The sequence below is a fragment of the Schistocerca serialis genome, chromosome 3 (assembly GCF_023864345.2).
Source record: "Schistocerca serialis cubense isolate TAMUIC-IGC-003099 chromosome 3, iqSchSeri2.2, whole genome shotgun sequence".
Taxonomy (NCBI): Eukaryota; Metazoa; Arthropoda; class Insecta; order Orthoptera; family Acrididae; genus Schistocerca; species Schistocerca serialis.
The window spans coordinates 877,352,639-877,374,830 of NC_064640.1; the positions used below are offsets into that span (position 1 = coordinate 877,352,639).

The 22,192-nt window shown below is 38.9% G+C and overlaps 1 protein-coding gene across 1 annotated transcript in view; it reads right to left on the reverse strand.

The window, feature by feature from the left end:
- Positions 1-22,192, reverse strand: part of LOC126471069 (RNA-binding protein with serine-rich domain 1-like) — a 109,571-nt gene that overhangs the window by 74,091 nt on the left and 13,288 nt on the right. Inside the window, exons 2-3 of the mRNA XM_050099141.1 lie at positions 14,313-14,447; positions 5,139-5,345 (exon numbers count right to left, since the gene is read on the reverse strand). Of these exons, the coding sequence (XP_049955098.1) occupies positions 5,139-5,345; positions 14,313-14,447 (342 nt within the window). The remainder of the gene's footprint in view (positions 1-5,138; positions 5,346-14,312; positions 14,448-22,192) is intronic.

A 22,192-nucleotide genomic window follows, 5' to 3' on the forward strand; every position in this document is an offset into this window, starting at 1 on the left:
AGGTGTCCTGCCAACAAAGTGCTGTCTTTGTTTCGCCTTCCCCACAATATTATCTATGTGGCCTTTCCAATTTAAGTTGCTCATAATTGTAATTCCTAGGTATTTAGTCGAATTGACAGCCCTTAGTTTTGTGTGATTTATTGTATACCCAAAATTTATTGGATTTCTTTTAGTACACATGTGGATGACCTCGCACTTTTCTTTGTTTAGTGCCAATTGCCATTTTTCACACCATACAGAAATTCTCTTTAGATCATTTGGTAATTGGAATTGACTGTCTGATGATTTTACTAGACGGTAAATTACAACATTATCTGCAAACAATCTAAGGGAGCTGGTCAGATTATCCTCAATAAATAACAATCTACCTTTTAAACGAAAGAAAAGTGACTAAAATAGCATAAAAATAGTACAAACAACAGCAAATACTGTGAAAGAAAGACTATCCACAAAATATTATAGAAATCCACTAGCTCATGCGAGTTTAATGCAGCAAAAAAAAAAAAAAAAAAAAAAAAAAAAAAAAAAAAAAAAAAAAAAAAAAGAGAGAGAGAGAGAGAGAGAGAGAGAGAGAGAGAGAGAGAGAGAGAGAGAGAGAGATTACAATACATTAATCTCATCTGGAAACTCATTGATTTCACTGCTACAGTTTCACAATGGTCATGTCCATAATAGTGGATAATTTTAAAAACAGCCAAAGTCATAATGTTAACAGATATTATCTGATATAACAGTGCATACTACGCAATTCTTGGGTGAAACACATTGATAGAGTAGTGATGGGCATCACCAATTGTTTTGGCTCTTCTCAGAGTATGCTCTGGCATTGTGCCAAGTGGATTTCAATGTATAAAAAGACTGCAGGCAACACCTGGTTGCCCACTCCTGGTTATACCATCCTTCAACCACTTTACATAGTTGCTCATGGCAGTAGCACACAAACAGCTGACCAGCTTTACCATTTCTAAGATACTTGTTCCCAAGCACCATGCTAACACAATCTGCCCTTTTTCAGGTCACACATGTCAGGGGTTTTCCCCATTTGCGGCCCACAACATCACTAGAATGTTTTTCTCACTCACCTCTGCTCCACTTATACAGGATCTCTCTCTTATGAGTTGCCAGGCACTTTTTCCCTGATGTTTCGGCAGTTGCGCAAAACTATAGACCTATATCTCTGACGTCGATCTGTTGTAGAATTTTAGAACATGTTTTTTGCTCGAGTATCATGTCGTTTCTGGAAACCCAGAATCTACTATGTAGGAATCAACATGGATTCCGGAAACAGCGATCGTGTGAGACCCAACTCGCTTTATTTGTTCATGAGACCCAGAAAATATTAGATACAGGCTCGCAGGTAGATTCTATTTTTCTTGACTTCCGGAAGGCGTTCGATACAGTTCCGCACTGTCGCCTGATAAACAAAGTAAGAGCCTACGGAATATCAGACCAGCTGTGTGGCTGGATTGAAGAGTTTTTAGCAAACAGAACACAGCATGTTGTTATCAATGGAGAGACGTCTACAGACGTTAAAGTAACCTCTGGCGTGCCACAGGGGAGTGTTATGGGACCATTGCTTTTCACAATATATATAAATGACCTAGTAGATAGTGTCGGAAGTTCCATGCGGCTTTTCGCGGATGATGCTGTAGTATACAGAGAAGTTGCAGCATTAGAAAATTGTAGCGAAATGCAGGAAGATCTGCAGCGGATAGGCACTTGGTGCAGGGAGTGGCAGCTGTCCCTTAACATAGACAAATGTAATGTATTGCGAATACATAGAAAGAAGGATCCTTTATTGTATGATTATATGATAGCGGAACAAACACTGGTAGCAGTTACTTCTGTAAAATATCTGGGAGTATGCGTGCGGAACGATTTGAAGTGGAATGATCATATAAAATTAATTGTTGGTAAGGCGGGTACCAGGTTGAGATTCATTGGGAGAGTGCTTAGAAAATGTAGTCCATCAACAAAGGAGGTGGCTTACAAAACTCTCGTTCGACCTATACTTGAGTATTGCTCATCAGTGTGGGATCCGTACCAGATCGGTTTGACGAAGGAGATAGAGAAGATCCAAAGAAGAGCGGCGCGTTTCGTCACAGGGTTATTTGGTAACCGTGATAGCGTTACGGAGATGTTTAATAAACTCAAGTGGCAGACTCTGCAAGAGAGGCGCTCTGCATCGTGGTGTAGATTGCTCACCAGGTTTCGAGAGGGTGCGTTTCTGGATGAGGTATCGAATATATTGCTTCCCCCTACTTATACCTCCCGAGAAGATCACGAATGTAAAATTAGAGAGATTAGAGCGTGCACGGAGGCTTTCAGACAGTCGTTCTTCCCGCGAACCATACGCGACTGGAACAGGAAAGGGAGGTAATGACAGTGGCACATAAAATGCCCTCTGCCACACACCTTTGGGTGGCTTGCGGAGTATAAATGTAGATGTAGATATCTGTGATTTAGGTTTTCATATGTAAAGCTGGAATCATACCAAATAACTACTGCACCGTGTGTACTTTCCTTACTGTCCACATGCCTCCAACACTACCATGTGGCACATTCAGTCTTGCAGTAGGCAGTGGTCATAATGTTTTGGTTCATGCGTGTGTGTGTGTGTGTGTGTGTGTGTGTGTGTGTGTGTGTGTGTGTTTGTATGTGTGTGAGAGAGAGAGAGAGAGAGAGAGAGAGAGAGAGAGAGAGAGTTGATCTGAAGATGAGTAGATCTATTTCTTTTTTTTTTTATTTGAAGAACATGGTACTTTTCTAGGTATAATCCTATTGGGGGTGGTATGTCACTGCTTTCCTCTGACCTCTGACTGACTTACCCTGTCACTTACAGGAGGACCTACAGTTCAATGTGAATCACAGACTGTGCTGCAACTAGACATTTATCACATTAAAAAGTCATTGCCAGACAAAAAAGGGGTGTTAAGTCACACTTAAATTCCAAGAATCAGCTGGGGGTCAAACCCTGGATCTTTGTAATTATAGTTTAGCACTTACCCTTTGAGCCTCAGAGTACAAAAATTGCATGATTACATATGTTGTGTTCAATAATGTAATGCCTGGACAAAAAGTTTACAGAGAAAAACTACAACAAGTACACGATGAGCTTCAAGGAACAATATGAGTATTAAAATAAGCCTATTCATGAAATAATTTATTTATTTTGTATATTGTGTGCCACAATATGCATATACAAAAAAGAGGATATAAAATAATCAGATCAACATTCAACTAAAATTAAAATATTAATGAAAAGTACCAGTAAGTAGAAGTGAAATAGTTGCGCCACAGAAACAGATGAGTGGAACTGCAAAACTTCAGGCAAACAGGGTGTTCCCAATACCTCTTGTTAATAACAATACAAAAAGTGATTCATCTGCCTCTACCCCCTCAAGTCACCATACATATCCTTCCTCCCTGTATACAACATGCCACTATCCCCAGCAGCACCTGTGGGAAATTCTCTTGCTGTTCCTTCTCCCCATCCCAACTCTTCCACATTTATAGCATCCACGACATCTATGACAATTACTCAGCTCAGTTACATCAGGGAAAAATAAAAGAGAGATTAGCTGTGTGCGAGCATGTCCTGGCAAAGAATTTTACTTCGGAAACACAGCTAGTGTCCAGTACCTGGTGTATACATCTGCCTAATGCCCAAAACTTCCTCTCCTCACTGTATTGTGTAAGTAAACACTTCCTAACTTTTGCATTCAGTTTTATTAGTTCAAAACATCGAATGGAAATAAAGAGTGAATGATATGGCACAAAATACCCTATAATTGGGGAAGAAGAATGAGTAAAATGTTTGCACATGATGGCAAACACTATTTTCTTGTTATTACGATACTTTGGTGTGATGATAAATTATGACAACCTACCCAGAACCATATAAGTCTTCCTCTTATCATCCAAATATCAGCAATCCAACATGGCCACACTGTTATGAGATGTCAGCAGCAGTGTTGTTGCATCAGCATAGATGCTGGATGCAATGCACTCTTCAACATTGTTATGAAGGCAGGAAATGTACTGAGGGACTGGATGTCCCATTCCCTGTCTCCCCACAAGTGATCAATGACAGGTCTAGTGACTTTGGTGGCCACTCCAGAAGCTGAAAGTCTGGATTGCATCTGTCAAACCATTCCTGCCCTTTCGAAAGATGTCTTCATCCTTCAGCAGAAAACAATATACTTCCTGTATACAACAGGTCCACAAGAAGATAAAAAAGGAACAGAAAACTGGTGGGTTCCTCTATAACTACGAGAGGACCAAATTGTTAAAATAAAAGCTGGGCACACCACGCAAGCACCAGCGCCAACCTGCACTGTGGACACAGTGTGCAGCAAAACTGTAGCTTCATGCAGATAATAAAAATGATGCACATGGCCATCCACTGTGTCAAAAAGGAAACTGGCTCCTCAGATAACCAACAGAATTCTTGTTGCAGTCAGAAGAATTATCCCAACACTTTTCTTAATTGATTTAGGGAAACCACAGAAAAACTAAATCAGGATGGCCAAATGTATTTTTGAACCACATCTTCCCAAATGTGAATCCAGTGTGCTCACCACCACCTTGGTCAGTCATAATGGATATGTAATGAGGCCACCCACAGTTGTTCAAAAGACTGCACATAACACTTACCAAACATGTCAAGGGTACACCTTGACTATCAACCCTTCACTGTCTTCTACAGTTATGGTGACTACCATTTTTCTGTGTTCACAACAGTGTTTATACATTTAAGCATAGCAACGATCAATCCTATAGGTCTTCAAAATTGTTTATTCATCAGATACTTACACATTCTTTCATGTACCCATCTTGCTCTAACATATTGCTTGCCTTGCTCTTTAGTTATTCACCAAACATTGTTGTCATACAACTAAGTCTGCCGAGGCTGGAAAAATACAATTCACCATTTACTCTGCATATTTCTTTGCGTACGAATGTATACTAGTTTCCCCATTTATACAAAAAAGACCTCTGAAGGTGAAATAAGTGATATTACTTATAATTCTCGGTAGGACCGACAGCTGTAATGTAAATTACAGATGAATGCATAACATACAAATACGCAAGTTATGTATTACAGAATAACTGCAGGAAATAACATAACATTATACCTTTTGCCACTGCTACTGGTACTGCTGCTGCTACTGCTGCTGCTGCTGCTACTACTGCTGCTGCTGCTACTGCTGCTGCTACTGCTTTCACCAGATGAAACATCTTTATCTTTCTTTCCTTCTTGAGCTTTACTAGCTTTATCTTTATCTGAACCAGATGCAGATTCAGAGCCATCATCTTCCCCCTTCCCACCTTCTGCAGTCTTCCTATAACAAAAAAATATTTTCATTAAATGCACAAAACTAAAATCTCCTTCGGCAGCATGTATCAATAAACAAATTACAAAAACTGGATGTACCTGATAATTAAATTGCACGGGCCACAAATGCAAATGACAATGTCACTGCACATTGTAAATAGTGACAGATATAATGGCAGATAGAGCCCAATTAGCAAGTGGAAAAAAGAGCAAAGTCAGCAGAATCAAAACACTGCCAGGAAATATGAGAGAAATATAATTTTTATACAGATGGTAAAGATATATTACACGTATTCCTCCATCAAAATCTGTAAATATGCAGTTGGGCAACAGTGGTTGTGATGATTCATTCTCCACTCAGGTGCATTTGGCATTTCTGCACTGGTTCTTGTGCACATCGTACATGTTATAATGACTTTTACGGTACTGAATTCTTCTAAATGTCCATTACACTCAGTGACAGTTTCTGCAGGAAGAAGAAGAGAGACCGCTGGATATCTATGGTAAGTACTTGTCCATTATGAGACCATCAAAAGGCAATGGTGTTGTGTCAAGTTTTTGTTGTAGGTATGACAGTAGAGTATGGAAAAATACACGGTCAGAGTCTCTCTTTGGTTTGTGATGTCCTGCTCTACACGACTGAAAAACAAATTTGCCAAAAGGAGCACACTGTAACAAGGCAACTACATTTTCATTTGACACAGTATACAGAGGCTAACACTACAATTTGGCATTTGTAGTGTTTCTGTTCAACGGGAGTCCCAAAGGCAACAAAATAATGCATGTGACTAAATAATGATGTTCCAAGTGCCCTCTGCAGGTGCCACTGTAGATGCAGAAGATACATCACACTTACTGGTCTACAAGTCACCAATAATGGAAATGGATGAGCCAGAGTTCTGTCCAGGGACCAAAAAATTTACAACTCAGTGAGACAGAGTCCTCCAAAACCCAGGAATACATCAGAACACTAATCATTACTATGGAATTTTTTAGAGGGAACATTTTTTTCATAACATGGGGAAAGAGACAGTGACTCAAAAGCAACATAGATTTTTAACAAATAATTCAATTGGCAGGACTCAAAATCTAAACTGGCTGTTCAAAAAATAAGAAAATTTCTAGTGCAGATGTTTTTAGAATTCTCAGTAACAGTGTGAGTGAGTGAGTGAGTGTGTGTGTGTGTGTGGGGGGGGGGGGGGGGGGGGGGGAAGAGAGATTTCAGTACCATCAAAGTGGAGGAACACTTTGCTGCTGTGCTGTGCTTCAAGTAAGATACTTAAAATTTTTGCTCGAAGCTTGCTCAAGACTTAAGTCACATGTCTAAACAATGACAACCAAACTCATTGCTGTTAGATGCCTAGTTCACTTTGGCTGCTTACTCCATGTAAGCAACAACCTCCACCCACACACACTACCGTCTCAAACTTGCAGTGTGAGAAATCACAAGAAACCCAATGACAGCACTCCGGTCACTATGCATTAAAGTTTTCCAGTCAAAGTCTGCCTGACAATAATCTGTTTGTTTCAGAGCCATAAATAACTAACACCCAGGAAAGCCATCCTGAACTTAGCATGAACAGAATGATCATATTACTGTTTTAATTTTCATTTGTGGCAGAAAAATGTTAGCTGTTTTAGTTTTAACTAATTTTATAAAGAGTGACTACCATCAATCTAGCCCTGTTCTAAACTGAATAGTTCATTTAGAAATGAAAGCAATTATAATGTACTTTAATTACATTTCTGCAGCTGGTAAACTTAAGCCTAATTCTTAAGCTTCAAGTACTGCAATTTGTTGCACTTAGGTGGACTACTTGTAATTAATAAATGTAAGTTTTAGCAACCCTGTCGACCGCAAAAATGGATAACATGGATGTATCAATATGTATAACGTCGCCCATGTCTAGCAAGGGCACCTAGTGGTTGCCGGTCAGACACTTGAATTTCCATAACAGACAAATATAAGGTTGCCTGACGGTGGTCTCTTCCTCAATTGCTGTTACTCAACTTTCCTTTACCAGTGAGCTCCGACCACCATGACTGTCTACCGGGACTGAATCAACTCTATGTGCATAATGCTTCAACTTTTGAAATCCAACAACACATTAATGGTTTGCCAAATGTTCTCTTAAGAAAACAAAAGCAAAAATTTGCTTGGATATTAGGAGTGGTCATAACAACAAATATAGCACTCTGGAGAGGGAAGAATTAATTTCTAATGTAAGTTTCTAAAGTAAATATTTGGTTTTTACTTTCACACATGCTCCCTAACATGGGGACTGTACGAACTTCTCTCCACCGATTTGATTCATATTGACAGTGTGTGTAGGGCACAACTAGGAGGTGAACATAGGTAAAGGGAACATGCAACTCTCAACTCTTTTTAAGAAAACAGTATTTGAAAATTTTAGGCATTCTTATATACTTTTTATGGTTGCTAGAATTCAAGGAGTCGGTGGCCAGGCAAGTAAGTGCTTTGTTTCACAAGCATGAGGTCTCTGGAAAGAATTTCGCTGCTGACACTTCTAGTTCTTTTTATTTTTTTGTTTTTGTTCATTCTCAGATAATTCTAACAACAGATTTATTATTTTCATAACCGTATCCTAAAACAGATAAATGTTTGGCAAGGAGACTGGAAGTAAGATGACATTACACACTCTGTCAAATCAGTAAAATCATTTTATTTATATTATTGTGTCTACATTTGTGACAAGTATAAAGTGTAACCTACAGCACACTGCTCGAATTAGAATGATACTAATTGTAGAAATGGAAAACAATAATTACTGTGACATACAGTACACATAATAAATTCTTAAATTGTGCATGTGCATGATTCTTTCAATGTCTCTATTGAAAAACTAATTTAGTTTAGATTCATAAACACTTACCACTCATCACACAATTTCACAGCATACCACACACAATGTCTATTGTTTGAATAATATGTGAATGAAAAAAAAAAAAAGTACCAACAGAGAGATTCAATCCAAAGAACTCCAAAGAACAAGATTCTATCCAAAGATTCCTTGAATACTAGCAACAATATAAAGTATACAAGCATGCCTAAAATGTTCAAACTTGATTTTCTCAAAAACAGTTGAGAGTTACATCTTCCTGTTTAAATATGTTGAAGCCCCAGTTGTGCCCTACTCACCCCATCAATATGAATCAAATCAGTGAGTGGATGTTTATACAGTCCCCCTGTAAGCACCAAATACAAATAATGGATACTACCATAGACAGTAATCAAACCAAATAAAAACATTATTAGCCCAAGACGGTATTCAGCAGGGCTCCCAAGAGAATCTACACTATGTGATCAAAAGTATCCGGACACCCCCAAAAACATATGTTTTTCACATTAGGTGCATTCTGCTGCCACCTACTGCCAGTTACTCCATATCAGTGACCTCAGCAGTCATTAGACATCATGAGAGAGCAGAATGGGGCACTCCGCGGAACTCACAGACTTCAAATGTGGTCAGGTGATTGGGTGTCACTTGTGTCATATGTCTGTACACGAAATTTCTACACTCCTAAACATCCCTAGGTCCACTGTTTCTGATGGGATAGTGAAGTGGAAACATGAAGGGACACGTACAGCACAAAAGGGTATAGGCCAAACTCGTCTGTTGACGGACAGAGAGTGCTGACAGTTGAAGAGGGTCGTAATATGTAATAGGCAGACATGTATACAGACCATCACACAGGAATTCCAAACTGCATCAGGACCCACTGCAAGAACTATGACAGTTAGGCGGGAGGTGAGAAAACTTGGATTTCGTGGTTGAGTGGCAGCTCATGAGCCACACATCATGCCAGTAAATGCCAAATGACACCTCACTTAGTGTAAGGAGCATAAACATTGGACAATTGAACAGTGGAAAAACACTGTGTGGAGAGATGAATCACAGTACACAATGTGACAATCCGATGGCAGGGTGTGAGTATGGTGAATGTCCGGTAAACACCACCTGCCAGCGTGTGTAGTACCAACAGTAAAATTTGGAGGCACTGGTGTTAAGGTGTGGTCGTGTTTTTCATGGAGGGAGCTTGCACCACTTGTTGTTTTGCATGGCACTATCACAGCACAGGCCTATATTGATGTTTTAAGTACCTTCTTGCTTCCCACTGATGAAGAGCAATTCGGGGATGGCGATGGCATCTCTGAACATGATTGAGCACCTGTTCATAATGCATGGCCTGTGGCAGAGTGGTTACATGACAATAGCATCCCTGTAATGGACTAGCCTGCACAGAGCAATGACCTGAATCCTATAGAACACCTCTGGGATGTTTTGGAATGCCGATTTTATGCCAGGCCTCACTGAATGACATTGATACCTCTCCTCAGTGCAGCACTCTGTGAAGAATGGGCTGCCATTCCCTAAGAAACCTTCCAGCACCTGATTGAACGTATGCCTGTGAGAGTGGAAACTGTCATCAAGGCTAAGGGTAGGCCAACACCGTATTTAATTCCAGCATTACCGATGGAGGGCATCACGAACTTTTAAGTCATTTTCAGCCTGTTGTCCGGATACTTTTGATCACATAGTGTATGTAGGAATAGAAATTCATTACAATACAACAATAGCTGCAATAATTACTGTTTATAAACAAGAATATATGAATGATGCAAATTTTCTGCATAATTATGAGCGTGGTACTGAATCCATCCACAAAACTGGAAGTCATACTATTAAGTACATTCTGAACTGAAGGCATGCTCATACAGCAAATTGATCTCACATGAGCATGATGAACAAAATATACTTCAATTAGAATGCAATACACATGCATTTTGCTTTCAAATTAATTCATCAATAATTGCATCCTAAATCGAGTCCTGTTGTGAAGGCATTTTTTTCACCCATTTCAATTATAATTTCTCCACTTAACATTTAAAATTACAATATTTAAATTACAGAGCAAAGTACTACTGCTCCTTTTCACTGATAGAGTAGTTCTACTTTCACTGAGTTTTGTTCTAGGAATCAACCACAATGATCAATGGCTGCTAATGATCTTTCATTAATAAGATCCAGACCAAGATACTTAGCAAACTTCAGGTAGTCAATCCTTAACATTTTATAAATGTTTCTGACACTGCACATCAAAATTTGGTGACAGTAGCAAATGATTCATTACTGACTGCTTGAATTGCTCAGCTTTTCCTGGAAGCACCAGATGTATTTGTCTGTACAAGAAACTAGATGTGGAAATGTCATTATTTCCAGTATATGATCATAGAATGTCATTCTTAAACTATCAACTTCAGTCAATAATGAATATACTCAGAACTCAATCATAAAGAATATGCTAAGTGAACTACAGGCATTCTTGAATTACACGACAAGCCCGTCTTTTGGCTTTAACCACACCATGCAGTGGTTTTGGATGCACCTTACCTGTCAAGTTTTTCAATGATGCACAGCTGACCTTGCATATTTTTTTATGGTGGTACCATTTTGACTCAAGTCTGGATTTTATTCAAATTCCATTTTTTCTGAGAATATTCAGATCTGATATTAGTCATTATTGACTTAAGCTGATAGTCTGAGGACAATATTTTGTGGTCACAAACTGGAAATGAAGAAAGACATACACACCTCCTGTCTCAATATAAATAAATGCAACTGTTGCGGCTCATTTAACAAGATCATTTTGTTAATTCTTTAGTTTTTTTTAATAATTTCAGAGATGACAGGAAGATTATTTTGCTGACAAGCCATTATTTTTTCACCTATTTATTGACTTAGTAACAAAGTATATAATGCCCTACACTTGCATTAACCTGTTACTAGTCAGTTTGATGAACATAGTTGTCAAACAAGGTACTTGTTTTAAAATATAGGAATACTAGTGCCTGAAGTTGATTAAGCCTGTGCTTCCTATTACCATACCTCATTAGCCCATTTTTCTATTCATTAATAAATTTCCATTCTCAAACTCTGGAATATATCTTGTAATGATACTCACTTTTATTCATTATCTCTTTTCTGTGAAAATTAAATAATTTTTTTGTTGTAATCAGTAACAGTCACGTCTTCCAAGCTCAATATCTTTCGACGTAATAGCTAATAGTATGTTTCAACTGCTCTAGAAGATTAGCAATGTTACTTGAATGGAACTGACCGCATTACAGAAAGTCACATCATCTTGTCAGTTCCACAGACATTGTAAGAATCACCACCAAATTAAAAGGTCAAATAGCTGCATACAGTAGCAGTGAATCCACACATGGAGAAAACTATTCTGGAAGTTCTTTCAATTAATTTCTCCTTCAGTGTTTTTATACACATCAATGAGAAATGCAAGTTTGATCCTTCAGTAATTGGCCAAGGAGTAATTTTAATTATTAATGTTTGAATATGTTTTCTGTGGCACTAATTAAAGAAACATTTCATTTAAGAGAATAAGTGACTAATTAATAAATTATGATTTGCTATGATGTTTTTTTGCTTGTTGGAAAACTTCCTTTAAAAAAATGAACATTCAAACTTCCTGACACATTAATACTGTATGGTTGAATGATACTGGCTAACAGTTCTGAGTCTGCTTCTGGCACATACACAATGTGATAAAAGGTATCCGAACACCTGGCTGAAAATGACTTACAAGTTTGTGGCACCGTCCATCAGTAACGCTGGAATTCAATATGGTGTTGGCCCACCCTTAGCCTCGATGACAGTTTTCACTCTCGCAGGCATACATTCAATCAGGTGCTGGAAGGTTTCTTGGGGTATGGCAGCCCATTCTTCACGGAGTGCTGCACTGAGGAGAGGTACTGATGTCAGTCAGTGAGGCCTGGCATGAAATCAGCATTCCAAAACATCCCAAAGGTGTTCTATAGGATTTAGGTCAGGACCCTGGGCAGGCCAGTCCATTACAAGGATGTTATTGTCGTGTAATCACTCCGCCACAGGCCGTGCGTTATGAACAGGTGCTCAATCATGGTGGGAGATGCTATCGCCATCCCCAAATTGCTCTTCAACAGTGAGAAGCAAGAAGGTGCTTAAAACATCAATATAGGCCTGTGCTGTGATAGCGCCATGCAAAACAACACGACCAAACATGACCACACCGAAACACCACCGCCTCCGAATTTTACTGTTGTGTGCAACATTGGCTCGGTTTCAAATAGTGCAGTTTATGACCTAAGTCATGGCTTGTAGAAAATAAACTAATGCTAAATCACATTAAGACTTAGTTTTTACAGTTTCTAACACACAATTCAACAAAACCTGACATTTTAATGTCCCAGAATGGGCATATGGTTAGTGAAACAGAACAGTTCAAATTTCTAGGTGTTCGGATACATAGTAAACTGTCGTGGAAAGCCCATGTTTAGGATCTTGTTCAAACACTTAATGCTGCCATTTTTACTATTCAAACGGTATCTGAAGTAAGTAATCATTTGACATGAAAATTAGTCTACTTTGCTTATTTTCATTCGCTTATGTTGTTTGCTATTATATTGAGTCTGGGTATTATGACATTGGCATCTCAATATATTTATTCCTTACTGTCATTTCTTGTTAACAATATTAGCTTATTCCCAAGAACAAGCAGCTTTCACTCAGTTAATAATCGGCGGAAATCAAACCTGCATTTGGATCAGACTTCCTGAACTCTTCTGCAGAAAGGTGTGCAGTATACTGCTGCATCCATTTTCAATAAGCTACCACTAGAATTCAAAAATCTTAGCAGTAATCCATGCACTTTCAAATCAAAACTGAAGAGTTTCCTCATGGGTCACTCCTTCTATTCTGTCGAGGAGTTCCTTGAAAAATTAAGCTGATTCTTGTTGTATTGAAGATTGCATTTACTTAAACATATGGATTGACTTTTTTCGGATTCATAAATATTTTATTTTTACCTGTTACAACTTTTATGTTGTAATATCATGTACTGACATGTTCCATGACCTTGGAGATTTGCTCCTCATTTTGGTCCTACAAGAGTTGACGTATAAATAAATAAATAAATACACACACTGGCAGATGATGTTCACTGTGCATTCTCCATACCCACACCCTGCCATTGGATAGCCACATTGTGTACTGTGATTCATCGCTCCACACAACATTTTTCCACAGTCCAACTGTCCAATATTTACACTCCTTACACCAAGCAAGGCTCGTTTGGCATTTACTGGCATGATGTGTGGTTTATGAGCAGCCGCTCGACCATGAAATCCAAGTTTTCTCACCTCCCACCTAACTTTCATAGTACTTGCAGTGGATCCTGATTCAGTTTGGAATTCGTGTGTGATGGTCTGGATACATGTCTGATTATTACACATTATGACCCTCTTCAACTGTCAGCGGTCTCTGTCAGTCAGCAGACGAGGTCGCCCTGCACGCTTTTGTGCTGTGTGTGTCCCTTTACGTTTTCACTTCACTATCACATCGGAAACAGTGGACCTAGGGATGTTTGGGAGTGTAGAAATCTCGTGTACAGATGTATGACACAAGTGACACCCAATCACCTGACCACATATGCAGTCCGTGAATTCTGCAGAGTGCTCCATTCTGCTATCTCACAATGTCTGATGACTACTGAGATCACTGATATGGAGTACCTGGCAGTAGGTGGCAGCACAATGCACCTAATACGAAAAACACATGTTTTTGGGGGTATCCAGATACTCTTGATCACATAGTGTAGTTTTCATCTCTCAGGGGAGATTGTTACAGCATAAACTCCACTGCAGAGTGAAAGACTCATTCCAGAAGTAAAGAATGCTTTGTAATGTGTTCTGGAACAGGGCTGCATTGTTCAGTTTCTTATCTCTTTAAGATATGCTTTAGAAGTACTATAAGAGTAAATTGTACATATGTTTCATGTGCATTACATGCCTGAAAGGAGTGGTGATTTAAATATTTGACTGCACAAGCTGAGCTAGTGACTGTTATTGTATATATTTTACAACTACACTACACTAGTTTGAAAATCTTACACTTACCTCTTGCTAGATTTACTTTCCTCACTTGAAGAACTTGATTTTTTATTTTCTTGTTCAGGTTTGCTGGTTTTTGTCTTCTGTGGGCTCCCTGAGTCTGACTCTGAATTTCCCTGCTTCTTTTCTGTAGTGCTTGTCCTGTATATCATAAATAAATAAATAAATAAATATACCTATGTAAATAATTGCCATAAACAAGGAGAAATACAAAAATATTTAATTTTATTTTCTTTTGTTTCGGGTCAATGTACAAGGCATGTTATTTTAAGTCTAGTGATGATCCAATTCAACAACCCAGTACTTTGTACAAGTGACACAATTTTACTGGTATTCAAGATGGGTGGGTTAAAACCTTCAGCAGCTGCCCAGATTTAGATTCTCCAAAATAACTTCATGTGACTCAAGTTGCTTGGATGAAAGGTGCTGACTTCAGTTTCATTTGCAGTAAGTTCTATAACTCTGCTGCTGCTGTGGGGCATCCAATACAGGAAATGATATCCTTATAGTGTGGTTTCTGTGGTCTATATGTCTGTGGATTGAGATTTCAGGGTTCCTACATCACCATAACGCAAGAACTTTCTGAAAGCAGTGGACAGAATACCTTTAGTGGAAAGATACAAAAGAAATGAAGCATAAAATGAGCTTTGTCACAGATCATCATTTAATCTGCAAGGTCTTCTCCTCTTTTCAACATGATGTAGTATAATTAGTATTTGCCTAGTATGTTATTGAGCAGGGACACTTGAGTCTACATAGGCCCATTTCCTTTCAGCCATATCTTCAGATCTTTTCAGTCTACAAAACAAAACAATAAGACTTGTTAGGGCCTTCATTGGATTGCAACAATTTCTATTGCATCTGAATCCTGCCTGTTCTATTGGAATGTGTCAAAATGCTGTAGGACATTCTGTTACTGGTCACTCTTTCTAGGGGTAAAATAAATTCATTTTCATTCTTTATTTGGATATTGTCCTAAATCAGGTAGGATTCAACACAGAGTCAAAGAACATATTGTGCCACTCACATACATACTGCATAATGACCATGATGCTCAAACTTTGAATTCATTAAGGTACATAAAAGCTTTACCAAATCCTGAAAAAGTGGACCCCATACTAGACAGGATAAATTATAGGGAAAGGAAAAATGAACATTAAGATCTATAAGGGCAGTTGTTCTTCCTGCAGTCCATCTTTGAATGGAACAGGAAGAAGGGCAACTAATGATATTGGTATACTACAATTTCTCCATAGATGTTTTACTTGACCATGTTATTACATTTTTAATCTGAAAATATCTTTTTCTTTCCAGGTATTTCATCTCTCTCTCTCTCTCTCTCTCTCTCTCTCTCTCTCTCTCTGTGTGTGTGTGTGTGTGTGTGTAGCAGTTTTCTGAAGGAGTGGAGGAGACCAAAAAAAGCTGTATGTAGTTTGTGTGAAAGTCTACGGCATAAGTGGAGAAACATTTAATCTCCACAACTATTTAAAACAATACCACAAAGCTACAGGAGAATGCTGACAATTAGATGGGTTGACTGGATAGCTAATGAGGAGATAACTGAATTGAGTAGATCAGAAAAATTTATTCAACAATTTACACTGAACCCTGATTACAGCAACTAGGTTCAAGTGGATATAAGTTGCAGTAGCAATGCAGAGACAAAGAGGCATGGAGAGCTACATCAAATCAGTATTCAGGCAGAACACTGCAACAACAGGCGTAAAACAACACCCCCAACAGAGAGTATCCAAATGCAAAATCACTGGGCCCATTCAAGAGACTTTCACATTGTTGCATTATCTAAAGCTAAAACACTACAAAATTATATTAAATGGAACAGACATGTAAAATCGGCAGTGGGGACAACTTATAATAACACTTCAATTTGTTGTAGATCAATGCTCTAACATGTTCATGTGGTTTTTTTCCCATTAGAAGTGACTCCTCCCTCCCTCCTTCCCTCACCACACCTCCCCTACACTAACCCGGCGAGTTGATACAGTGGTTAAGACTCTCATTCTACAAAAGCAAATTCAATTCCACATCTAGCCATACCAATTCAAGTTTTGTGAAGTTTCCTTAAATCACTTTTAATGGAATCTGGAAAGGTTCCTCAAAAATTCTGTGGTCATTTCCTTCCCAGATATTTGTCCAATTTGGCTATTGCTTCTACTATAATGACCCCGCTGTCTATGAGATTTTAAACTCTTCTTTTTCTGTTGCCTCGCAGTTTTTCTTCTTTTAATGTCTTCACACATTTGGAACCATGTCAGAGAATTCTCAGTTATCTATTGTGACTGAAAGACTTCAAATGATTATTAATGATGCATTATTTAACTCTATATGCACTGAAAATTCTGTACATGTTCAGTAGTGCTGAACTGTGATGTTGGTTTTGGCTTCTATTACGAGAGTTACAATACACTTGTTTAAACATACTGTTTGTGATTTCCCACAGACTGATTTGTAGACTAAAGAAAAGTTTTTCAAAATGTTTAAAATTTGAGGAAAATTGTATGCTTCCCAGTCTTCTCATGTTACATGCAAGAAATATTTTTTCTTACATTATTTATATTCAACAAAATGTGCTGAAACAGTAACACATTGACATTTTTCAACAAGGTTTTATAAGTAGCACAAGAAGACTACCTACATGTCTCAATATTTCAGAAACTGAGATGGCAAATACCACAAAACAAAATCATGTTTCTCTCTTGCTTCATCACCTTCCCTCTCTCAATTTCATGTCAATGACATACAGGATCTACTGAACTCGTAACAGTGCCATGTGACTTGAGTTTTTAAACTAGTCAAATAAAAGCAGTAACTTGCTTCTGTTAACGCTTTTCACAGCAGCAATCACATTTACACAGACTGGAAAAACAATAGGCATAAATTTCCAGATTTGCTTCTATATTAATGTGAGACTGAAACGAGCAGTGATATGATAACATGCTATATTTCTTTTGAACAAATAGCAACAACTTTTTTTTTAATGGGGAGTTGAAAAAAAAATGGAGCGGATGGGGAGGGAGGGCAGGCTGTTACTTTGGCCACACTGAATGTAATGAGCTTTTGGCATTATGAAGCTTCTCACCGTTCTAGCAGATGTGAGCCAACTTCTCACATCACTAATCAGTGACATGTACACAGTAATATCATTGTGCGCTCATACTAATACAAAGACTTCATATAACTACGCTTTTATGTATGGGATAGTATGACGATGAAGCCTGTAGCATAAAAGTGATTACATGAACTACTGCAGGGAGCCATAGTTGTTCCTGTCCTTGTAAGATAACAGAAACATCTACATATGTTTCCCTACAGTTACAAAAATACACTTCCAATAACAACACAAATGTTCAAAAATGTATTTTGAACTTAAATAAATCCGTTCCCTGATGACTATATAAGCACACAGTACAAAAACTTTTTCACCCCCGGGAGATATCAGCCTAATTCCATGTAATATGGCCTCAATTCAAGGACAAAGAGTTTCCAGAAATCTCTTCCGGTATGCCACAACCAGTTGACAACACTTATTGCCGACTAGATCCTGTACGGCTACCATAGTAGCCACTGAAGTGTTTAATTCACATGCCAAAAAGTAAACCACAGACCAAAGACTCACAGCCATTTGCACTAAAATCACTTCTGTGAGCACCGCAACTCTACCATGATGACCACCAGTATGGGGGCAGCGGGCCACTGCCTGCTATGCCACCAGTCCGCCACATTCCGACAATACTGGGAGATGGAATACGGAGCATGCCATCACAGCACGAGGGGCTCGCGTGGGTGGTCAAGCACAAAGGCTGGCAGGGGAAGGTCTCTTCGTGAAGGCCGTACCTGGCTGACACTGCACTCCGTCAGCAATCCTAGGCATTAACAATACTTGAGGCAGTGGAATTCCTCAGCCAAGTTGCCACCATCATGTACTGGGCTGTGGCAGGTTGCAATAACAAAGAGCACAGAGTATTTGCAGACTGTTTCTCTAGCCCTCCCAGGCATCCATCCAACCACACCCACAACTGGTGTCAACATAACATTCCAAACAGTCCCAGATATTTTCCATGAGACTAAGATCATATGTTTTGTTGGCCCATTTGAAGTGCGATTGGTTGCCCAAATGTTTGTCAGGCCTAAAATGTGTGTGATCTGCCCTATGAACAAGGCTGTTGTAAACTTAGAAGAAGGGGGTGTGCACAGCTCACTCATCATTATTAAAATGTAGAGGAAAGGGCAACACTTGGTAAAAAAGATGTTGAAATAAGACATCCTGGTTCACATCCATGATAACCTAAATAGGTAGGCCCAAGTCACAATACAAAAATAACTCTTAAACTTCACAGTACCACCTCTACATCCAAACACAATAGCTCCATTCTGACATTCTGTAACACTTAACATCAACTCATCTTACTATGTTAAGTTCACACAAGTGACTAGCACATATGCATCACTTCACAGTAATGGGTCACACGAGTGGCTTGTGCGACACATTTGAGTATAAATCACACTGATGAACATTCTCCTTTACTACTATTAAGTTGGACACACCTTGATTACATTTATTGGGCTTCTCTAATGACATTTCTATCAAAATTTGTGATTTGTTCACGCTTTTTCACTTTGCGTATTTCTGCTCCTTGTCTCGGGGACCATTCACTAAGAGACTTTTGCTAAAAGTTATTACGAGCAATCGAACTTTTTATATTTGTTACAAAGAAACATGAATTCAGAACTTTAAAAATTTGTACAACAGGTTTGCCACCACCAATATGAGGAATGTCACAAACAGCAATTTGCACTAACACAGCAAACCTACAATTACAACGCCACATTTTTATAGCAAACAAACTTCAGAGTTTTCACACTATAAAACATCAGAGGACAATGACATTTATTTTGAAGGCTTCTACACCATTCCTCCAATCACAAGATATCAGCCAGAACATTATGACCACCTAGCTAATAGCCAATATTGTCCACCTTTGGCACAGATATCAGTGGTGTCACATCCTGACATGGAAGCAATGAGGTCTTGGTAGATTGCTGGAAGGAGCTGGCACCACATCTGCACACACAAGTCACCTAATTTCCGTAAATTCTGGGAGAAAAAGGGGGGGGGGGGGCATGAGCTCTGATGCCATGTTCAATTACATCCCAGATGTGTTCGATCAGGTTCAGGTCTGACAAGTTGGGGGGCCAACACTTCAATTGGAACTAACCACTGTGTTCCTAAAACCACTCCAATATACTCCTGGCCTTGTGACATGACACATTATCTTATTGAAAAATGCAACTGCCGTCGGGAAACACTATCATCATGAAGGGTTGTACGTCGTCTGCAACCAGTGTACAATACTCCTTGGGTATCATGGTGCCTGGCACAGGGTCCACTAGATCCATGGATGCTCACATAAATGTTCCCCATAACATAATGGAGCCGCCATCAGCTTATCTTCTTCCCACATTAGAAGTGTCAAGAAGCTATTTACCTAGAAGAGAACAGACTCATGACCTCCCACCGGCATGACAAAGAAAGTATCGGGATTCATCAGACAATGCAATGCTCTGCCACTACACCAACATCCACGGCCCATTTCAGTTGTAGGTGGCAATGTTGTGGTGTCAACAGTGGCAATGTATGGGTCGTTGGCTGCAGAGGCCCACTGTTAGGAGTGTTCATTGCACTGTGGTTTCAGACACACTTGTACTCTGCCCAGCATTAAAGTCTGATGTTAGTTCCGCAATATCTCACCACTTGTCCTGTTTTACCAGTTTGCCCAGTCTACGATGTCTGACATCTGTAATGAAGGGTGGCTGCCCAACACCACATCGTCTGGAGGTGGTTGCACCTTGGTTTCGTTATGTGTTGAAGACACTCACCATAGCGCTCCTTGAACACCAAACAATTCGTGCAATTTCCGAAATGCTCACGCAAAGCCACCGGGCCTTCACAATCTGCCCTCAGTCAAATTCAGATAGATCGCACACCTTCCCCATTCTACACATGGACAGCATTCTCATAGACACTACATGCACTGTGCATGTGTCTGACTAGCTGTCATTCCTCACCAGGGGACGCTGCTATCGCCTGAATGGGTTTATATCGATAGTAGGTTGGTGGACATAATATTTATAAATAGGTTGGTGGTCACAATATTTTAATATCCATAATAATATCAGTGTGTCTAGAAGTACTATGCTCTTTGATTTTATCTTGGTCTGATTATCATATTTTCTGCCTTTTTACATGAACTACATGAGCTGGTGGATCCTCTTAGACTGACTTTACACAAAAATATGTGATACATTTTTTGCCTATTATGCCACCACCAAATGCAATGTGGTGGTCACAAACTTGTAGTATAATCATAGACAGAAGCATTACGTTCAGTCTCATCTCCCGTGAGTAGTTGACCTACAGGATTGAGCCAACATTAAATCATACCTAGATATCAAGAGTGCTCAGTTCTGTATGTACTCACTAATTATAGATGTGTTAGACCATTTTGAGCGAGATAATGAAGAACGTAGTATGGCAAACCCAACTTACAGGACAGGGTGGACATTGGAGAATGGCAATCTGACAATCAATCAATGTCACAATACTCATCAAAGTTAGCAGAGCTCATAATGAGCCACAAGGAAGAAACACGGGCACAGTGTAATACACACTACACCCATGTTGCCTTCACATACATGACAGATGTGACTGCCTACACTGAAATAAGGAATTTGGGCAATGGTACCACCAGGTTACCTCCAAAGTGTGCACTATAGTCTCTTGCGGTGGCATTAAATTGGTTCCAGCAGCATTGTTCCATAAATTAATATTATTGGAATTACATGGAGTCCTGAAAAGGACTAAGCACAGAAATTAATAGCAGAACTGATGATAGGTTGGTTATCCCTACCATTCCAAGTGAGCACTGAACATCAGTATCATTGCTGAACTGGAAATCATTCTACCTCATTTCCTATATTTTCAGCCAGTGCAACTAATTTATTAACACACACTAGGCAACAAATTCAAATTAAAGGCTCGTAACCAAATGTTTGACAGACCATCTTCTCTAGTAATACTGTGTTCAGCAAGTTTTTTTAACGATTTGTCAATTTTGTGTACACGAGAACATAAACCTAGTATCATCAGTAATAGTATTTCAAGTATTGCATGTTCAACGTACAGAATTCTATGCTTCATTTTCACCAGAAGTGAGCCAGGCAAATATTCGCAAAGCCAAAATTGTTTCATGGCAACCCTAGTCCATATACATTAAAAGACATAGTAAAAGCCAATTTAGATTAGTTGGTATCCCTAGAAATAACTGAACAAGTGAACTGTCAGTCTCTTGGCCACTTCAACATTACTGATTAAAAAAAAAATCAAATGAGAATTGATATGTGACTGTGTGGTACTTTTATCATCATCATCATCATCATCATCATCATCATCATCAACACACAGGGAGTCTTTGATTAACACGTAATTTCATTTCTCAAGGTAATATAAACTGTTTGTTAAATTAAAAGGGAGAGTGTGTTTTTCTAAAATCAATCTCTTGGATACCTTCACGCAGATGCCAAAAGGATGAACAATCCAAGCAGCTCGCAGTAATTAACACTCCATTTTACCTCTACAGATATTAGTGGTCACCATTTGGAGTGTCCAGTTTTCACAACAGTTCATAGAATTATTCATACAAAATATTCAGTCATGTGTGATTTAGTTAGATGACCTTTTTCTCATGGGAAAAATGTGGCAACACCATGTGAAGAACCAAGGTCTTTTCTTCATTTACACATATAGTTCAATTACTGGAAAAGGTAATGCAAAAACTGCACCACTATGCACTTTGTCATTGTAAAGA